General features: G+C 50.9%; 1 protein-coding gene across 1 annotated transcript in view; it reads left to right on the top strand.

Moving 5' to 3' along the window:
• The window catches only part of MGAT5B (alpha-1,6-mannosylglycoprotein 6-beta-N-acetylglucosaminyltransferase B), a 63,273-nt gene that overhangs the window by 25,506 nt on the left and 16,253 nt on the right, over nt 1-21,514 (top strand). The window contains exons 4-8 of the mRNA XM_085304431.1: nt 6,849-6,961; nt 9,623-9,696; nt 11,142-11,312; nt 11,987-12,151; nt 12,862-13,031. Of these exons, the coding sequence (XP_085160557.1) occupies nt 6,849-6,961; nt 9,623-9,696; nt 11,142-11,312; nt 11,987-12,151; nt 12,862-13,031 (693 nt within the window). The remainder of the gene's footprint in view (nt 1-6,848; nt 6,962-9,622; nt 9,697-11,141; nt 11,313-11,986; nt 12,152-12,861; nt 13,032-21,514) is intronic.

The raw sequence follows: 21,514 nt of genomic DNA, 5'->3' as shown, positions 1-21,514 counted from the left end.
TCGCAGCGGAGGAGCCCGCGTGCCGCTGGAAAGCGCTTGGAGCGGGGGGGGGGGGGGGGGGGGGGGGGGGGGGGGGGGGGGGGGGGGGGGGGGGGGGGGGGAAGCGGCGGATCCCGGTCGGCCCGGGGAAGTGTGGTGCGGCTTATGCCGCTGTATCTTGTAGGGACCTGGATAGCAGTCTGGGGGCAGAAACGGCTGTTTTGGCTGCCCTTCCTTCGGGGAGCCCCTCGGTGCGGCGGGCCCGCCTCGGTTTCCCCGGCGGGGCGAAGCTCCGCGTTTTCCTGCCTTCGGGCTCGCCGCCTTCCCGTTTGCCCCGCGACGCGAAGCAGATCGGAGGCCGTTGACCCTCCGTCTTGCTTATATGTTGTTGGCGAATTCCTTGCTGTATGTGGGGTGTGTGCGAGTTATTCGTTATGGGTCCGTGATGCTGGCTTTGATTGGAAAATTGGTCAATTTTTTTCAAGAAGAGATCTTATTTTTCCCCAAATTCATTGGCGGCTTGCTGAAATGGCAGAGTTTTCCCGCAGGGTATGCAACCCCTGGCTTTCTGTTTGATCCTGTAAATACATTTGTGTGAGAAACTTTGTCCAATGTAAATTGAAATTAAAAAGAATTGAACTACTTTAGTGAGTAAAATGCCCGGGTATTTATTATACGCTCTGTCATTGGGACAGCTTGGATTAGTCACGTGCCAAGGTTTCCTTTCCAAGGTTTGCTGAAAGCAACTCTTAGCGTTGGAGGAGTTTGGAAACGAGTCTGCCCGTGCATCATCCAATATTTGCCTAAAATGAGTTTCTGAGGAACGTGCCCCTCCTGAAGCGTGTTTTCTAGGATATTTGCCCAATATGAATTCAGAAAGAGTGCAACCGCAGCCAGAGCGAAGGCAGGTCTTCATTCAAATATTCATGGAGAAGAGATTGAGCTGTTTGTCTCAGCCCTGAGATATAATAGAAGAGATTGCAGAATACAGAAATACCAGAAATTATATTTGAAGCGTGCACTGTTTTGCAATTTTTCTTTTTTTAATACAATTGACTGCATGGAGCTGCTGGCGAAGCATAAAAGCGCTTTCCAGTTGGACGGGGCCTTTTCTGATGTGGGTCCGAGGGAAGTTGCAGAGACGGGTGGAGCAGCGGTATCCGAGTTCTAGCACCGGGAAACTGAGGCACAGAGGGGCCAGAAAGGACATCAGGTCTGTGCTGGGGAGGGAGAGGCAAGCAGGGAGCCTGTCCTGCCTCCAGACCCGGAGCCTCAGCGCCGGGGTTCTGCCACCGCTTTCTGCCGCGTTGGAGGACGATTGCAGCGGCGTGTCGCGTGGTTGCCCCACGTTGTCTGTCCTTCCCTGCCTTTTTTTCTCTGCGATACTGCTATAAATTTCCAGTGAGGTGGTAGCAATCCTCCCCAGGGGTCCCAGCCTCGGTGGTGCCCGCGTGCTCCGTGCTCAGCTCCCGTTTGCCTTGCTCCCTGCCAGCCTCCGGTAAAACCGAGCAAGTGCTTGTCTATCCAGACTTAGGGTAATAGCTCTGGCGCTGGAGTTTATGAGGATTAAAAACAAGATTACAAGTCAAATGAGAACAATGAGCAGCTGATCCTCTTGAACGGGGCACCGACCGGTGGCCGTTGCGTCTCCTGCACTGATTCTTGTTGTCCGCTGGGATGTCAAGGACTGGTAACCTGGTGGTAGGGAGAGCACTGACTGCCAGGTGAAGCCCTCAAGGGCCCTGGGCTTCTCCTCCTGCTTTCTCCTCCTGCCCTTGCGTGCAGTCTGGGGTCCTTGATTCTTCTCGATGCTGGGATGTAAGGATTGCAAGGATCATTTCCTCTTTGTGGTTGCGTGTATGAGCCTGGAGGGGTGCAAAGAGATGGGCAGAAGGACGTGGATCCCAAGGAAGTTTTGCCTCCAGCATTGATGATGATCCTCGTCCACCAGAGGAGCAATCACACTGTCTTTCCAGAGCTTGAAATGGTCTTTTTCATTTCCCAGCTCTTGGTGTCCTCCAGGACCCCTCAGCTTTGCTCCTAGGGCCCAGCTCCACGCTCGTCCTGTCCAGTTTAGTGACGTGGCACGATAGGGACTCACGGCTCTGCTTTCCCCTGCGTGGGTGACCCAGCTGCTGCCATACCAGGAGCCACGGGGATGGGACTGACCTTTTTTTGGGGAAGGGCATCTGACTGCACTGCCTCGGATGCTCAGCTAGCGCAGAGTGCAGCGAGTCAGGGCGCCCCGACTGCGGTCCTCGCCGCTCTGCCCTTCATCTTGCCTCGTGCCTTGGGGCACGACAAACCTTTAAAAAGGCGAATGGCAGCACAGACATCGTAATGAGAAAGTTGAAATCATCTGGTAGACCGCTCTGTGCGGATGGTGCATTTGTGATATGTTATCTTCAAAACATCTGCTTTCCTCCGTCTGTATCGGTCTTTCCAAAGTCACGGCTTTCAGCTGTTAATAGCAAGAAATATAGGATGAGCACGCAGATATGTTTAGGGCTTGTATTATGAAGACAACGCACAAATAGAAAGAGATTCATCTTTTCATAATGCCCCTTTTATAAAAGGCAATAAAAATACAGTGCCTTGTAAAGGGATAAGCAGGCTGAGCCTGAGCTGCTGCTGCAGGCCTGGGGACAAGAGACACAGTGAGGGGAACCGAATTAATGCATTAAAAAAAAGTAAAAGAAAACTCAACCTCCAGCTACATTATATGCCAAATGATCTGCCAATGGGGAAAGATATATCTTAATAGCAGTTTTTGAAACAAGATGAATACTGTATATGGTGCATTATAAGCCACACTGTGATCTGAATCTTAATCAAGATGGGGAAATATAAATCTGAAAATAATAAAGATGAAATCAATATTAATGGTTAGAAGTAAGAGTGCTATATTTGCTGTAGTAAACGGTTTTAAGGTCCCAGGGAAAAAATTGTTCTAGAAAACCTATGGCAATTTACTTTAGTTTCAATAGCTGGCACAGCCCCAGCCTATTTCGGTGCCATTTATATTGTCACTGTAGAAAAATTAAAAACAACAACAACAACAAGGGACAAAAGCACGTTGCTGCTGCCTGTGCTGGAAATGAGTTCCTCTTCCAGCAGCGCCGGCGTTCCAGCTAAAACAGAGTGAAGCTTTTCTGTATGGGCAGCATGCGAAGGATGCCAGCTCTCGCGCTGCCTGCCGTAGGTGCCGGTATTTAAGGGAAGACCCCTTGCGCTAATGCAGAGGTCGCTTTGCGTCGCGGCGGCCGCGTGTAGTGGCGTTAGGGTCCCGTGCGTGAAACCCCTGTGCGCGAACGCCGGGCGGTAGCGGAAGGTCTCTCCGTGGGCGCCAGCGGGAGCCTTCAGCGGGGAGTCCCTCTGCTGAACGCCGCAGTGCCGACGCATCGTTTACCTCCTGCAGGTACCCGCGTCCTAAGTGAGGTTTAATGAGTCTGCAGCTCTGCGCTGATTCTCTGCACGGGCTGATTTTCGTGCTGGATAAACGGTTGATGATCTCGTTCCCATTTTTGGATAATGATGAAGGGCATTGAAATATTTCCATTCTGCTAGCTATCATTTGGCAGAATAAGCCACTTACCTTGTCCTTCCCAGTGTTTCCAATTACTAAGGATAGGGCATCAGATTCTGGTGAGCTACATAAAACCATTTTGTGTTTGAGGTTTTGCTTTAAGTATCTTATTTTCCTTTCCTCTGTCCAGGTGACAAACCATTTGAATGATAGTACCAGTAACTTATGCTTAACCCTCTTGTCATCTCTGATACCATAAATGACGTGCTCAAGTCGTATCCCACTGCCCAGCAATGTGAATGCAGAAACCTGCCTTGGTGCTGCCCGCGTTAGCATGAAAGCCGGGGCCCAGCAGCGCTCCCGGCATGGGAGTGCGGCTTTACACGCTGGCTGCTTGCTCCAAAGGGATGTTTTCAATGGGAAGGATCCAAGACAGATGGTTTTTGTGTCGCTTTCCACCTCCAAAATAGCAGAAGGGAGTGTAACATTCTCTCGATTTGATTCTGGTGACTTCAGTTTTCATTTCCCCATCGGTAACCCTTCTGTGGTTCGTGGAAAGCCTCGCAGCACTGACGCGACGTGGTGCTTGTGTTTCAAAGAACTCAAAATGTTACCTGACTGCGATGATCGAACATATGTTTTGTATCAAAGGGCTCTGGTTTGAAATCTTCTTGTTAAGGGAACATCTGTAGCTTGCAAGAGCCGGGCAAGCCAACGTAAATGCAGGGCTGGATCCATCGGCTGGGGAAAACCTCTGCTGTGGCTGGAGCTCCAGCGGGATTTTTGCTGACCGGGATACTGAGCCCAGAAGAAAGTAGTTTATGTAGGACAATGGTACTGATCGCGTTTGAATGCGTTTGCCTGAGCTGGTTCTCAGCCCTAGCTGAGCTCACCACTCAAGTCATCAGAGGCCAGATGGAGACCGAGGTGGTCTTCAGCCTTTGGGCAATTTCTTGACTTTTGGGGGTTGACTTAGACCTGATCAAGTGTTGGGGCAGGTAAAAGTTGCGTCATGGGCTGATCAAGGCACTCTGAAAGGTGGAGTGGGGATGCTGTAGCTGTCTCTTGGCACCTGGAGCAATGGAGGAACCAGAGAACCATCTCTGCCATGTGGATGTTCCCCTTCAGTTGCTGGTGGTTGGGCCATGAGCTGTAAATTCAATGAATTCTTGGGGTATTTCTTACTAAACTGATTATCCCAGCTTTTTCTGATTTTTCTGGGTGTATGTGAATCACCTTCATGGTCTAATTGCTACTTTCTTATGGAAAAAAGGTTGCAAAATGAAACTGAGGTTTTTGAGAGCTTTCAGGGCTGGCCAAGCTGTTCAGCCCTCGTAACAGAAGTGTTTTATCTCCTTGGAGCCATGCTGACAAGCAGACCTCATCACAGGTGGTTTTTTGTGCCCATATTTTACCAGGCCTCCCTCCTTCAGCAGTAAAAGTAACTGCCAGGAGACTTGGGGTTTATTCTCTGCAAAAAGTTGAAAGCTACTTGGGGGCAATGGTGTCCTCTGCATTTAATTATTATTTTTTAAAAGCCTGGGATATGTGGTCCCCTGTGGAGAAATGAAGGTTCAGTATTGACGGTCATAAACTATGCCAGAAGGAAAAATGTGGGCTGCTTGCTGCTACAGAACGGACTTTAAATCAACAGCTGAAGCAGTATCGGTTCATAAAACTAGGATTTTTTTAGCCTTGAGGACAGAGGCGCTTTAAATCCCCGCCTTCAGGTTCACTGATCTGCTTGAGAACAAACATAAAACTTCAGCAGGAAGGATCTGAAATCAGCAAATATTTTTGTGCCAGAAGTATTCAAGGTAGCCCTTTTGCTTTTGCTTACCGCTTATGACATTTCTGTATATTTTGATGGTCTCGGCAGCTGGAGAAAAAGCTTACGATGTAGACGCTGCAGAAAGGGAAATTGTTTACAGTGATAACCGAACTCAAGACGTTGTTTGCAGTGGATATGACAAATGAAGCGTTTGAGGTGGAAAGCTGGCTCCCTGTCAGACCCGGTAGGACTTTGCTGTTGGAGAATTGAGTTCTTGTCCTCTTCTACATATTGCGTTGGATCTTAGTTCACATCAAGGCCGCTTTGCAGCACTTGGTCACTTGTGTAGCTCCAGCCCAGGTGATACCCAGCACAGCTGAGATGCTGGGGCTGACGTCCGCTTACCCAGACTGGTATTCATTGTGAGTTTTTATTCAATAGGCAGTGTATATAGGTAAGTGCTATTCAAACCAGTAGAATTTGGTCTCAAGCCTTAGCAGGAAGACGCGTGTGTGTTTTGCTGGAGCTACCCCGTGTCGCGATGCCACATTCAGCCCTGCCGTGGTGGGCGACTGCCTTGTGAACCTGCCCCGCGCGGCCCTGGCCTGCTGCTCCTTCCTGGTTGTAGGAGCAAAGCTGACCCTGATAATGTTTGAGGAGCAAGGGTGAGCAGTTTGTAAAGCTCTCGGTATCCTGTACCCAGCCTTTCTTGCTCTCTGCAAGTTGGACAAGATGGTAACTCCTCCACAATTATGTGGCAGATGCAACCAGTGAAACTATCAATGCTGTCTTCCTCTTTGTGGAGGCAACTGGATCGTTTCTTTTGCGGGCCAGCTTGTATTTGTTCGCGGATTAAATGTGGCCTGGCAATGCTAAACTCCTGAGCAAAAAGGTCGTGTGTGTGTGATCCAGGAGTGCTCACCAGGGGATACTTTGTGGCTGCACCTCGGTGATGCTGCACTCGCTGCAGTTGGCTGGGAATTGCCGGAGAACGTAGAAATCTGCTGGCTTAAATCCGTGGTGGACTGATCAGAGCAGTTCAGGCCGTCCTCCTGTTTTGTGGCTGGGGCTGTCTGTAGGCTGCTCTAGGTCTATTAGCTTTCTAGTCCATTTTCCACTTTCCACCTTTTTCTGGATTTTTTGTTCTTAGTTCTCCTTTTTTGTCCCTCTACCCCTTCCATGGTTTTGTACGTGCACTGCAAGATCAGTAATCATAGTAAAGGATTTTCAGACAATAACATATTTGAAATAAAGAAAACAAATTTTGCCAGCACATTTTATTTCCTCATGTAAAACATGGATGTGTCTGTGTTTATCAGCACACTGCACAAAACAGCAGAGAATTGATTATGTAGTTTTTGTCAAAACTCTTTAAAGCTAGTGAGATCTTTGCCTGATACATACTGGAAGATGCATTCCTGCTTTATATCCTGGGGCTAAGCTCTACCTGCCAGCAGCTTGCAAGGAAAGATTGCTGTGTGAAGCAGGAAGCCCTCCTGACTCTTTCTAACAAACCTGGATACTGCAACAAGAAGACATCATGTTTTCTGGGTCTATTTGTTTTCTTTCCAGGTTCCAGCCAGCAGCCAGTTTGATGGAGAGGATCCAAGCTATAGCTCAAAATGTCTCGGACATTGCAATAAAAGTAGATCAGATTCTCCGGAACAGCCTCATGAATGGAAAAGGTAAGTGTGCAAGGCAGTCCCCATCGCCTGTGCCCGGGTCACAGCTACACGCTCCAGAACTTTTACGGGCTGTGTGGTTGCAATAGTGAAATTTAATCAAACCTACCACAGAAGGCCTAGTAAAAACAGAGGAGAAAGGATGCTGATCTGAGGTTGCCTACTTTGCTGTTGCCTACAAAATTAAGTAGGGCATCTCATGCTCTTTGGCAGACCTCTCAGGACTTCTGAATATAACTCTGTGAGGATGTAGTACAAGGTCAGACCAGATATCGTTGAGCCCAAATCTTGTCTTGCCTGTTGGGAAAGAATTAAAATGATGGAGAGATACAGAGAGGTCATGATCCCGCTGGGGCTTCTTCACTTCTACCAACCAGCAGTTTGGAGATGTTGGTCCACAAGCTGATGTATTGCTTTGGGGAAACAAATGTGTTTTGGCTAAGGTTATGCTTTATTCGAGATGGTTCACGTATATCTGTTGTTCTATGGATGCTGCTCTGGCTGTGGTGTCGCTTTACCAATAGTCAGACCTTCTCATGAGATAGCCTTGGGCAAGTCTCGTTGCTTCCCTTGTTCGGTTTCCCAAGCTGTAGGAGGGGAATGTCAGACCATGACGCTCAAAGAAACGAGCAGGACTTTGTGGACCAGGCTGTAAACTTTTGCTCGGAGTTTATACCTGTCCGTGTGTCTGCTTCTATGGCATCCCACTGACAGGTGAAATCTGCCTTGTCACGCTGGCTTGTTAGCTGGCACCCTTATCTTGTGTGGCTTAACGTCGGCAGTCCTGCCACCAGAGGGCTGGGCTGATGATTTCTCGAGAAATTTTCCTGCTCCGTTTTCTGGGCTCTGTGACAACGCCTTAGTGTGTTGTCCTCTCTTGTCCTTGGAGCTGTTCCATCGCTGGGTCAAAACCAAGGTCTTGGAAACAGCAAACACATAAGGGTAAAATACCCAAGACTGGTGTAGCAGATAGAAGAGCATTTTGTGACTGACTTCCACATTCTGCACTCAGGCCACCCCTGGGGTATGAAATATTTACCTACTTGTTGGTTTTAATTTCTCTGGCCATGGATAACATTCCAAAGAGCCTCTTCTGTCCCCTTTGATACAGGGGGGAGATCTAGGCCAGGCAATAGATTCATTTCCTGATATCAATATTTAATGTCCATCTCTATTATGGAGACCCATTTCCCAATGCAAAGGAGTGGAGTGTGCTTAACGTTAACAGCATAAATACATGCATGACTGGCAGCACCATGTTAGACAGAGCAAATGGAGCCTCTCATCATGCCCCTGACCCATTTTCATTTATTCAGTCTTTGACTCTGAATAACAGATGTCCGCCTGTGCTTGGGCCGAGGGAGCAGTGGCTGAAAGTTATCTCCTGTGCCAATATAGGATGTGTTCACCATCTGTAATTAGTCACAGCTCAGCACACAGGAAGCACGTCTTCAGGGGAAAGGAGGCCCTGAGTTTGAACTGAGCCCATCTTGAAGGCATCTAGGACACCTTGCTGTTGCAGCCAGGAGGGCTGCAAAAGGAGACTGGGTAAAAAAAATCACACTGTGTGGTCTCTGGCACTGGTGGCTTCCTCCTTAAAGCATTACCTTACTTGGCCAGGATGACTTGAGAGCTTGGGGAGTCAACACACAGAGAAAACTCGTGCCTTCCAGGGGCAAGAGTGGTGGCAAATCTGAACTGAGTCAGAGTTAAACACCATGCTCAGTTGAGCCAGCCTTCCTGTGGAGGGCTGCCTACTTGCCTTGCTGCCCTGGGTCAAGGAGTAGTACCATCACCTGGATAGAAAAGTTTGCTGGTTTGGATCCAGAGCCTGAGGGCTTGGACTCAGAGCTGGGAGATACTCCCTTTCTGCTCCCGGCAGTGCTGGGAGAGCAGTGCAGCTCCCTGGCCTGCTGCAGTTTGAGTGGCCACAGAGGCTGGGGACTTGCGTCATCAAGTGGGAGATGATTGCTCTGCCTCTTTGGCCTCATCTCTAATGAGGAAACTCTTTCAGTTATAGGAGAGGAAGAGTGTATAGGAGGGGTAGTGTCTTATTAAACCAACAGCAGTGGAAGAAAAGCTCTCATTACCATTTCTATCTGGTTTCATCGGCCTTATGCTGGGGATGGTGTTGATCTGCGTTGGAGGGCAGTTGAGGTCCCGCAGGCACCATATCAGACCCTGCTTTACGTGCCCCTTTTGAGGGGGTCCTACTTCTGCGGTGGCACACTGGAGCATGTGAGCAGCAGCACCTGGGAGAATTTTTACTGCGAGTTTACAGTTCAAAGGCTGTCAACTGCTTCCTTCGATTGTGCAAACTGTTTATTAAGAGGAGCAAGGATAGGTGGCACCTGGAGTCTGCAGCAGACCTAGGAATTTAGGCTGAGAGTGCAGCAAAATGTGTGTGTGTGTGTGTGTTTATGTTTGTGTATACATGTATATACACGCATACACACAGACACATATTTATATATATATAAAAGAGGACCATCAGACAGAGCTGTGTGCCTTGCTGCCCCACGGTGTGTGCTGCCAAGCAGGAGCCCACAGTAGCACAGCTGGGTGCACACAGGGACCAGCAGCCCTGTCGCATCACCTGCTGCCTCTCCCGCAGCACCTGCTGGCATGTCCTGGCTCTCCTCTTCCCAAATTCTCTTTCTTTAGTGATGGACGGCAGGAGAGACCAGTGCGAGGTGCCCAGGGACCCCAAGTACCCTGACTGTGCTGGGAAAGTAGAGGTGAGTTGGACCTCTTCCCTCCTCGGCTGGGGTGGTCATCTAACTCGGGATGGGATGGTTCCTCTGAGAGAAGGGCTCGTCCTCAAGTGGAAACTGCTGGGAGAAGGCTTAAGGCAGCTAGGGGAGTTTAACCTGGGAATTGCAGTGCAGAGGGTAATGTTTCCCAGAATGACTCTGCCCTTTAAAATGGGACCCAGGTCAGGCCCACCAAAGAAGGAAGAGCAGAAGGTGCCTTTTGTGGCTGGCCAAAGGCAGGGCATGGCTGCCTCGTGGGGAGAAAACACAAAAGTAGGCATCCTGCAGAGGTCTGATTGGGAGCTTTTGTTAAAAGAATGTAACTGTTTTCCTGAATAACTACACATGCGGTTTTGGTAGCGTGAAGCTTTGTAGCCACAGTAGCCAAAGGGCAGAAGAAGCAGGATTTGCAGGCAGCAGTCAAGTCAGCTCCAGGAGATTACCTCTGCCTGCAGACCTCACTGGCTGTGTTTTCTTTGTTTAATGACAGAAGCATGACGAGGAGAAAGCACTGCCACATCTTCTTTAAATATCTGGAGCGTTAGCTAGTATCTGGGGAATAACCTCAGCCTTGCTCAAAAGAGCATCTTGTTCAGGTGACAAGGACCTTGATCTCAAATATTACATCCTGCCTGCCACAGTGTGCTCTTTACACCTGAATGCAGCCTGGTCTTTGGCCTGGGGCATGATTGCTTTGTCAGAGAGCATATTTACATGAATTAAAAGCATCCCCCTTTCCCTCCCAGCCTCCTGCTTCAAACTCTGCTTTGATTTCTGTAGGGCTTGAGTTTCTATAAAAAGACACTGAAGGGTATATTAAAACATTACCGGGGTTTGTGTTTTCCCTTCCTCTAGCACTAGACATCCTTTCCTTCCAGGATTTGAGTGAATTCGGAATGTAATTTAATTGTGGAAGGCTGTAATTCGATCTTCTGTCTGGATGATTGGTGTGTTTTACATATTGGGTGCAGTGTCCTGTCTCCTGAGTAGATTTGTTTTTGTAGTTGAATTAGAAAGAGGCTGGCAAAAGCTCTTCCAGGGGATGATAGATCGGTGATGGGGTTGCTGGCTCTTCTCTGTGGGAAATCATCCCCTGGAAAATCATCACCTAGGACTGTCTGTAGAGCTGTCTCCTTGCCCTGTTGTGCCCAGGGCTATGAAAGTGGCAGGTCAGCTTGCTCCTTGGCACAGCTGATGAGAAGAAATCCCTTGAGTGCTCCAGGGGAGCATGCCCCTTCTTGCTGGAATCTGTGCCTAAATCCTTGGTTTAACTTCCGTGGAGAAAAAAAAAGATCATGGAAAAAGGGGGATCTTGATGTGGAAAGGCACTAATGCACCAGTATTGTGCTGGGCTGCTAGGTTTCCCACGGCAGTGTCCAAGCATCCCAGTGGGAATGGGAACCTGACAGGTTTCTTTGCCTCCCTTGCAGTGGATGAGGGCCAGGTGGACCTCTGACCCCTGCTATGCATTTTTTGGCGTGGATGGCACAGAGTGCTCCTTCCTCATCTACCTCAGCGAAGTCGAGTGGTTCTGCCCTCCCCTGCCTTGGAGAAACCAGACAGAAGCTTTGCCTTCACCTGGGCCACTGCCCAGGGGCCAGGTAAGGTCACAGCTGCTTGTTTCCTGCCCGGTGCGGGGAGGTTTTTGAGGATTTAAAGCTGCTGAGTCAAGTGTTCCCAGAGACAGCAGTGTCAGCAGGCCTCCAAGATGGACTGGAGACAGCACATGAGTTTTCTCACGTCTGGGGTGTCACAAGAGTCATCACCTGCAACAGGGCCCTGGGAATTTGATGCATTAGGCAGAGGAGCTCTGGTTTCAGGCTGTGGCTCGGGAAAGGTGCCAAGTGACACATACGAGGTGTCACGTCAGCTCTGCAGGATTTACAGTTGGTGCAACGGTCTATTGTGTTACAGGCTGCTCCAGGTGGTGGTCTGAGATCAGCTGTGCCAATGTGCCCCAGACATGAACTTTCATTTATATTTCAAGATCCTTTTTGAGTAGTTTTCTGTGTCCATCAATTCGGGAGCCAAGAGAAGAGGCAGTGGGAAAAGCAAAACACCCCCTAAATTCTCTCCTCTCCTGTCCCGGGTTTTCTTACCTGCCCCCAGATGGTACGTAACAGCTCTGGAGGCTGGAAAGAGCCTTCCTTGCTGGGGCTCCTTGTGCAGCAGATGCTCAGGGAGAGCAAACTTGCTGTGATCCTTGAGGAGCCCCCAGGCTCTTCTCGCAGACACTTCTCCTCTGCTCAGACAGCAAAGCCTCTTTCCTCCCTAGGCAGCTTTCCGGAGTGACCTCACTCGCCTCCTGGAGCTGGTGGGCACAGGCAAGGAGTCCCTCATCTTCATGAAGAAGAGGATCCGACACCTGGCTCAGCAGTGGCTGCGGGCGGCCCGGCGCCTGGAGCAGAAGCTGAAGGGCCGGCAGAGGGACCAGAAACACGTATGAGCAGATTGCACAGGGGGAGAGGGAGGCTGCACCATCAGGAACACGGCGGGCTGTAACCGGGAGCCCTGGGAGGGAATGTGATTTAGGGGTGCACGTGGGAATGGAGGGTCTGGACTGCAGGCGTAATGGAGATGGGCATGTCTCTGCATTCAGACCACCGCAAGATTGGCTTGGTCGAAAGATGGGCTGATTTTGGAGATAGGTCCTGGTAGTATGAGAAATGTCCAGCTGGGTGAACAGCTAGCAAGAAGGCTGGAAAGGCTGGCACCTCTCCTGCTGGAGGTTGCTGGCCCTCCTGTTTACATTTTTACATTTTTTTTTAAATGATATTTTTTTTTCCAATTTTTACCCTGGCCTTTGTATGCCTTCCTGCAGTGAAACTCAGCCACTGGTCCATGAGCCAGTCCCTGGTGGACTTTGGGAAAACCAGCCTGGTCCTGAGATACAGTGAGCCAGTCAGTGGCATCTGGAAGCCACTGAGTTTTGGGTCTTTACTCATTAGACATGCATTGCTTGTCTTCACACCTGAGTGATTTCCCTCGGGTATTAAGGCCCCCATAAGGAGCCGGGAGTGAATCAGGGACTGTAACTCCTTTCTGACCAGAGCCTGGCAAAACCACCCTCCCCACTAGCACACGTGTTTCTACTTGCGCCACCCTTTGTGGCAGCAGTCCGTGCTTCATCGCTTCTCCTTGTCCCACCAGATCCTGGTCCATATCGGCTTCCTGACGGAGGAGTCAGGGGATGTTTTCAGCCCACGGGTGCTGAAGGGGGGCCCGCTGGGGGAGATGGTGCAGTGGGCTGACATCTTGGCTGCCCTCTTCCTCCTGGGACACAGCCTGCGGGTCACTGTCTCGCTCAAGGAACTGCAGAGGTAGGTGCTGCTTTGCCTTTGGGTGGTGTTGGGCAGCATGTGGTGTCTCCTGCCTTGGCTCAGGTGTGGGAAAGGCTCCTTCCTTCGACCGTCCCCTGAGGAGTGTCCCTACGGGCTGGTGGCCTCAGGATGCAGGTGTTCTGGGGACTGACTGGTTCTCCCCGCCGCGCGTGCATGGCTGTGCACAGCCCCGGGGCTTCGCTGGCGTTGTTTGAGAGGTGACTCTGCTCCTTCCTTCCTTCCCTCCCTCCCTCCCTTCCTGCCCAGCCAGAGAGGGCTGCCAAAAATAACATACATCCTTTGCAAGGGAAAGCAGGCGTTGAGGGGTCCCTCCCCGGGAGCCGCCCCACACTCGTTGCACGGGGTCCTGGCAGCGGCTGCAAGGACCTCACGAGCTTTCCTCTCCTCTTTGGAGAGATCATAAGTTGGAGGGCAAGTGCCGGTGCAGATTCAAGTGATGACAGGATACAAATCAAGCACAGCCTGAAGTCGCCTCATGGGCAGAGGAGATGTTGGGCAATGTGAAACCAGCATCTGCCGCATAATTAGCCACATTGAAGACGGAAGGGAAAAATAACAATCCTGGAAAAAACAATGCACAAAATCCAGCCTGGCCCCTGCAGCATTCAGAATTAATGAACAGAATTAGCTCCCAACTAATTAACTCAAAAAATAATCCTGGTCCTAATGCAGAGCACAGCAGCTTCTCTGAGAGGCAGGCGTGCATCCCGGCGATTGCTGGGTTGCACTGCGTGCTGAGCTAAATTGACATGCTAAATAATATCCATGTACTCGAGGATGAAAGAAGTTAATGGCTGGGAGGGTTTTGTTGTTGTTGTGCGATTCTTGTTTGTGTTTTTTAATGAAGAGCCTCACGGTGGCCGTTTAATGGTGGGAAGGAGTTGGCTCAGTCTTACCGGGGAGTTTGCAGCATGCGTTTCCCTCGGTGATCGGCTCTGGAGAGTGGCTGCCTTGCCTGCAGTGTTTTGCCTTTCTAAGGAGTAGTAGGGGCTCAAGCATCTGCTAGCTCTAATGAAATCTCCTCTCTATCCCTACGTGGGTTTGGACGTGTCTCCTGAGATGCCAAGGAAGGAAGCGGTGAATGACAGCTCCGACTGTTCCCCTTCTTAGCTGGGATTGGGAACAAGGGATCTGGATTGTGGCTGCATGCTCTGGTTATCTGCCATGAAATACGGCTTGTGAACGAGGCTGCCTCCTCAAGACGGCTTATCTTGAGGAGCGGCCAAGTCACAGAGACTCCAGCATGACCTACTTGCCTCACTGTTTGTCCCAATGCTGTTTTCTTGCCCAGCCTTTTAACTGCTCTCTGTTCTAGCAGTCAAAACTACTCTGCCTCCTTGAGCATGTGGGGCTGCTGCGACCAGGAAATGCTCGTCGGGGCTCGTTGCACCAAGGGCTGTGCTGTCATGGACTTGCACAGTGGCCTGGCGAGTGTGTGCCTGTCCTGCAGCAGTGGTGGGATAGAGCCCTCCTGCAGAGAGGGCTGGGAGATGCCAGCGATCTGTCACTTTGCTTGCGACCCTGTCACAGAATCACTGAAGGGCTGAGGTTGGAAGGGACCTCTGGAGATCAACTACTCCAACCTCCCTGCAGGGTCACCTAGAACACATTTCCAAGGATTGTGTGCAGACAGCTTTTGAATATCTCTAAAGGAGGAGATATTTTGGAAATGTCCCTGCTGTCAGGTCGACGCAGCATTAGATGTTGGCTCTGAGGATTGCGGGGATAAGTCTTTGCACTGCCACAGGCAAGGAGGAGGCTTAACAGAACATTGCTGATTAATAATGAGTTGTGCTAATAGTTAATTGCTTGGTGAGGGAGCTCCTGGCTCCTCTGTGGCCTTGTTGAGCATGCTGGCCAAGCGGCAGTCCAACCTAGATCTTTAACACCCAGAGATACCTGCACAAGGACTTAAGTATGATTGCTCATGCAACAGCTGCCCAGTCAATGGCAGACAGCAGATTAGGTTGTTTTAGGCTAGAGGTGCACAGGGGCCATCCACTGGCTGTTGAGGACACAAGTGGATGGGTCCTAGCCACCATGGGTGGTGATGAGGTCCATGTCACAGGCGGAGCTGGGAGAAGCTCAGATGTTGGCGCTGGTGACTTGGACAAAGCCTCTCTAACAGCACCAGCTTTCACAGGGGCTTGGGTCTTGTTGCAGCCTAGCAATAACCAACTCAAGTTCTAGGTTTAGGGATATTTTACCCCAGAAATGCAGAGTGTTGCTTCCACTTCTCGTTTGTTTCTCATTGGCAGCCCCCTGCTCCTTCCAGGCCTTGGAGCTGCAAGTTCTCCTGCTCAGCACAGCCTTCACAGCTGAAAAGCTGGTGCCCATAAATTATTCAACACAGAATAGCCTCTCTCCTAGTTTGATTTTTGTCTCTCCAAATTTCTGAGCTGATTTTTATATGTGTATTGATCATTGGCAAGGGATCACTAAAAGGTTTGCATGTCTACACTTCAGCCAATAGTTATCTAAGAGCTGTTCATTAGTAGTGTGTATATTGATTGCAATGCAGCAGTGCCCGGAGGCGCTGGTCAGGATGGGATCTGAAATGCTGGGGATCATGCAGGCCGGTAGGAAAAGATCATATCTGACCCAAGAAGCTGGCAGTTAGAGGTTCTGGTCCGTGCTGGGGCATCTGGGTGCTCGACAGGACCCTGCTAAGGGTTGGAAATGAAAAGAGTCCACACATGTGGTTGTGGGATCTGGAGCATGACGGTGTATGCTGGTCAGCTGAAATCGTGTTGTATTGCATCTGTCCCCTGAAGGATAATACTCTAACTGGGAGAGGAGCAGATGGCAAATTGCAAATAGTAAATAGCACAGGGTGTTAAACTGTGCTTTCCCAGGTGGTTTTGTGGATGAGTGCTAATTTTGAGCAAATATAAAGAACTCTGAGGATTTGCAGACTTGCTCTACGGCTTAGTGAGTGGCTGTCCGAGTGCCTGGAACCCCTATGAGATCCACTGAGCTCAGCCCTGGCTTTCTGTGGGACAGTCAGAATGGGCTTCAGGTCTTCATCAAATCACTCATCCTTTTGCAGAGGAAAGATCACACAGTCACATCTGAAGTCACTGCGCTGGGAGCCAGGAAAGGTGATTGTATTCCTCACCATGCCACTGGCCTGCTGTGTGCCCTCAGTCTCATCCTTTGACTTCTCCGTGTTTCCCCACTGCTGTTTGCCTGGCCTGCCCAGACTGCAGATGCTTCTGGGTTGGCCATACCTTGTATTTCAAAGGCAGTACTTCCCAATGAACTTCAGGGGCTACTGAATTGCAAGGAAGATGACAAATCTCTCTTATCTTTTCTTGGGAGCTTCAAAACCTGTGAATTGTGCTGCTATGTCCTATCAGAGGCTGCTTCTCCTCTGGTTGAACTAACTACAGATATTTGTCCTCTTTTGCATTTCTCAGTGAATTTGGTAGCTTTCTTCTGATGCATCTTGATGGGCAGGAGGTGAAACACATGATTTTCTGGTGGCTGATGCAAAGCATTGCTGGGCATTCATTAGCAGACTGTAATACCTGCTGCAGTTAGCTGCAAAAGCCTTGAGCTGAACTGATTAGTTACAAGTTGTCTTCCTTGAAAATGTTGTGCCAGGTGTACAGGGACAGTGGGAAGAAGGCAGCATTTCTAGTCCAGGAAGGGACCCCACTGGCTTTGAATATGAAGGCTTGTTTCTTGCTGAAGGCCCTTGACGTGGCTTTGGTAGCCAAAAGGCACTTCCAGGGAAATAAGAACCGAGCCCAACGTGCATATGTGAATTGCTCGGCATGAGAGATAGGCGAGGATGGAAAAGGAAGGTTGCCTGGAAAACCTGAGCTGGGTTGTTAATAAGGCAGGATAGCCATGGAGATTAGAAGACCACCAGTAGTGTGTTAGGAGTGGTGGCTCTCCTGGCACAAGAGCTGCAGCAGTTGCTGGCTGCACGGTGCACGGATCCCTTCCTCCCAAGCGCTGGTGCTACGCAGCCAGCTGGGCTGGGCGCCGTGAGCCTCGCCGGCAGGAAGGATGTGTGCGGGCCTGGGTGCGTGGCCTTCCTCTGCCATGGCCTCACTGGGTCGCCTCCTTCCTCCAACAGTGGAGTGCAATTCTGCAAGCTGCTAACATGCCTCAGAGTATTGATCTCGGTGACTTTGAAAAGTGCTTTCGAAATTGCCCCCTCAAAATTAACTGCTCATAAGGAAGGACAGAAAGTCGAAGGAAATGGAATATGATGCCTCGTGGGTTCAGGGCTCTACGAAGTGCTCTTGGAGTTTAATTGCTCTGGTGTCAGGCTCTGGACTTGTAATATGGGCCCTGGCAAGGCAATTAATTTTAAGCAGCTGCTTATATCCCATACTTGCAGACCTTTACTTGCTGGTTTGCAGTGTTGACTTTTCCTGGTGGTCAGTGTGTGGTTCAGGAGATGGAGGCTTGCGTGGTTGGGCTGGAGTCAGGTGCCGTGGTGGGACAGGGCTCTGCTCCGCACAGCAGCACGGAGGAGCTCCAGAGGAGAGGAGATGCTGCTCCGGAGCTTCCCAGCGAACACTCCTGCTCCCAGGGCTCTAGTCGCGTTGTCTGGCACGTACTTAATTATAGCTGCTATTTTCCTGTGCTTTCTGCAGCCGCCGAGGTGTACTCAGACTACAAAAGGGGCCATTCAAACGGAAACACAATGTCCAGATGAAGGCATTTCCAATTATTTTCTGGCAGATAAAAGCCATCTTTGTCTTGCATCTGTTCATGGGAAAAACAGAGCAACACCCAGGCTCAAGCTTTTGCTCTCCAGTTGGCAGCACGGTTTGCAACCGGGCAAGTTGCAACAGCGGCCGGTTGCGTGGGCTTGCTGGGAGCTGAGGATGCTTCCCCGACTGCAGGTACTCGACTGCTGCAAACCCTTCCAAAGGGAGAGGTGGCAAAGACTGACCCAAGGGGCTGCACAAACGCTGTGCGCCCAACTGTGTGTCTAAGCGGGACCGTTTTCTCCAGTCCATGTTTAATCAGGACACGTTTCCACTGGAAATACCTTAGGCAATGGGTAACCAGGGGTCCAGGACATTAGCTGGTGGAAATCAGCTTAGCTCTACTTGCACTCACTGAAGATTTGGCTAAAAATATCCTTTATTTTGAGCTGCTGCAGGTGTTATGGAGCAGCTCAATGCAGCTAGGGCCGCGCTCAGCTTCTGCCGCTAGCTGGACTAGCCCAGATGTTTAACTGCCTTCCTCAGGAGGGTGCTTGATTATTTGCCCAGCTTCTGAGCAGAAAGAGCTGATTGCTGCAGCCGTGCGTGGGGCAGAGAGAGTTTCCGAACGCCGCTAATTACTGCAGTTGGTTGGAGTTCAGAGTCGAGCCCTCTTGCACCGTTTGGCCTCTCACAGCCACGGAGGTCCAAAACGAAAAGCCAGGTAGGGCGAAACGAGAGCCCTGAGCGTCGGGGCAACGGCGAAAGCGGCTGCTTTTAATTACAGCAGCTTCCCGGCTCCTGCGGGGAGGCAGCTTTGCTGACAGCTCCCACAAGAGGACTGCAGATAAGCTGCGAGGAGTGACAGGGAGGGATTTCTCCCACTTTTGAGGGCTTCATCCTGCGAGAGAGGAAGGTGCATAAATTAGTAGGAATTACTGAGCTGTTAAATTGCGCTTCTTCATGAAATATGTTTATTTTGGAGCCAAATGATGACTCATGGAGCTGGATTCTTTGCCCATTGTCAAAACCCCAGCTTTATTACAGAGGTTATCCACACTTATTATATAATACTGTGTAATTTATTGCAGGCGCGCGGAGGGGCTGTGCTCTGTGCGCAGGCAGCATCGACCCTCTCTGCGAGTTCCCGGAGCTGGAGAGGTCGGGGAAGGAGCCGGGACGAGGGAGCAATCGTTTTGGAGGCTCTGGCAAAGCTGGTGACAGTTCAACCAGATAGCCCACCCCGGTTGCAGCTCTGCCACCAGCGCCGGAGGAGGGCTGCCTCCCAATTTCCGTAGGGTTTCACTCTGCTTCGGGGACGTGAGCATCCTTCTCTGTTCCTTGTGACTTATCTCTGTGGCCCAGAGAAATGCGAAGGATGCCCGCTCGGGCAGCCGGCGGTGGAAGGGGATCTCGCAAGGCTCTGCCGGGCTCAGGGGAGCAGCAGGGACGTGGTGTTGCCGTTTCCTGCGAGCGTCTCCGGCAAGTGCCGCCGTCTTTCCGGGCGCCTGTGAGCGTGCTTCCTGCCATGGCACAGGAAAACCTCAGGAATGAGTGGGTTGATTGCCAAACCTTGCCTGCAGCCTGCTTCGACTGCATCATACAGCCTCGATCATGGGCTGGAAAGGGTTTGGGTGCCCAGGGAGCACTGCAGAAGGCTTCATATGAATGCTATAAATTCTTTAAAACTTCTTGCTTTTGAGGTCCTCTCCAGCAGGAAGAAGATCCGGGCTCCAAGACCGTGCAGCAGGTGCTGTTCGTCTCTCAGGCTCCCCTTTGCACTTTAAGTTGCTTGTGCAGCTGGGTCCAGCCCCGGTGGGTAAGAGCACTGTGCCTGGAAACGGGGAGAAGCAGAGGGAGATGGTAGTGCAGGAGCAGAGGGCATAAACCGGCGAAGGAGTCAGCCCAGGTTCTGTACTGGAGGAAGGCTCAGGTGTGAGGGAGAGGAAGGTGCAGGCAGCTGGGCCGGCGGACCCCCGCAAACCTGTGCTGGAGAGTTGTGCCCTGCAAAAACCGAGACCTGTTCCTCCACTGTGTGCCCCTAAGACCGCAGGCTGTGTGGGACAGCCCAAATACCGCCCTCGCTGATTAAAAAAGAAAAAAAAAGACATTGGAAAGTCGGTGACAAGTCTATGGGCTTTTCCTAGAAATGGGAGCCAAATTTTTCGATGTGGGTGTTGAAGGTCAGGGCGGCGACTGCTCCTCTGCAGGAAGCAGCACACGCCGCGTGTGCGTCGGCCGCGCGGAGAGCAGGCGCCGAAACCCCGAAGTGGCTTTAGCTGTTTTTTTTTTTTTCTTTTTGCTCTGCTGTTCTCAGTGCTGGGGAGTCCTGCTGCGAGGAGGAGGAGGAAGGCGAGTGTTGGAAGACATCTGCTTTTGCAGGCTCGGCACGCAGCACTTCTCCCCCTCCGCTGCCGCGCTCCGGCTCGCTGATGACGGCGGAGGCGGGCAGCCGAGACGCGATTAGATATATTATAGGATATTGGCCCGCTCTGTCAGCAGGTTCCCATGAGATCAATTTAGTGCTGGACTTTTCCAGCCTGGGGAAGGGATAACTTGGACAGAAAAGTTGGGTTAATTTGAAAATAGGTCGATGGGATGTAAAGATAACCCTGCAGTCATCTGTATTCAGAGAGCCTTCACCAAGCGCAGGAAGGGAATGGGTCCCTTGGTTGATTAAAGTACCTCTAAGGGGGAAATAGCAGGACAAGAAGCTGCTGTAGATTTATTCTGGAGTGGGCACAGCTGTTAGAGGCAGCTGGCCGAGAGCGGCGCGAAAGGGCTGGCGCTGCGGGCGAGCGCGGCTCTTGCTTGATTTAAAGGGGAGGACGGCAGCCAGCGCCGCTCCGGCCGGTGCGTCGCGAGCGGAAGCGAGAGCCGAGCTTTAGCAGCGCTGCCGTGCTGATCGCGGCCGGCGGGACGGGACGGGACCGAGCCGCGGGGCGCGCGAGCGCGTTGCCGCCCTTTGCTCGCTGCCGGGCGGGAGTTTTTTCAGAGCTAGCGCAGGGACCAAGGGCTTTTCAAAACAAATCTCGTGGCTAAACTCGCTGCGGAAAAGGCGTTTGTGCTCATCAGTTTCGTTTGCATAATTTCAAGCGCCATTAATAGTACGTGGCACGAGGAAAAATCATGGAAATTTCACTCCAGCCATGAGTGAAATTGGGTTTAGTAGAAAATTAGTTGACTTAACTGGCAAATGATGAAAGCTCGAATAAAGAATGCTTAAATAAGGAGGAAGGAAAAAAATCCCACCACCCGGAAGGTACAGCCATGGTTTGCATGATTCGAATACTAAAATCAGCAGTTAAAAGGTGCTTAGGAAGGATGGAGGGGGATAAATGCGGAGAGATGCTCTGCTTCAAAGGCTCTAGTGTTGGTTTTGGACTTACTCCTAGTTGCAGCCTGGATGTTGGGAGTATGAACTGATCTGGCAAGTAGGAAATGCCAGCAGAGAGGACGTGCGGCATAGCGCGGCGACGAACTGGGAAACGGGAGAGTCAGTCCTGTTACATGTAACCCCAGAGAGTTTTTGGAGGCTTTGGTATGAGATGTGCAGATTGCTGTCTCCCGTAGTGCCTTGTCAAGCCTGGTTAGGGCTTTCTAAAATCATGGATGATTTTCTAACACAGAGGGGGTTTGCCTCTGCGGACGGGTATTCTGGGACGAGTGGACCTGGCGAGGTTACCCGAGGTCTGAACACACAGGACAGCCCTGGGGATATTGCAGGACCGCGTGGAGGCCTGGCTTGCAGGCAGCAGTTCTGCTGATGGAGCAGAGCGCAAGGTGCTGCGC

Source organism: Rhea americana, unplaced genomic scaffold (assembly GCF_003343005.1).
Source record: "Rhea americana isolate MKP2758 unplaced genomic scaffold, rheAme1 scaffold_21, whole genome shotgun sequence".
NCBI classification, from domain to species: Eukaryota; Metazoa; Chordata; class Aves; order Rheiformes; family Rheidae; genus Rhea; species Rhea americana.
The sequence above is the reverse complement of the archived record's forward strand: the minus strand, read 5'-3'. Positions and strand labels throughout refer to the sequence as shown.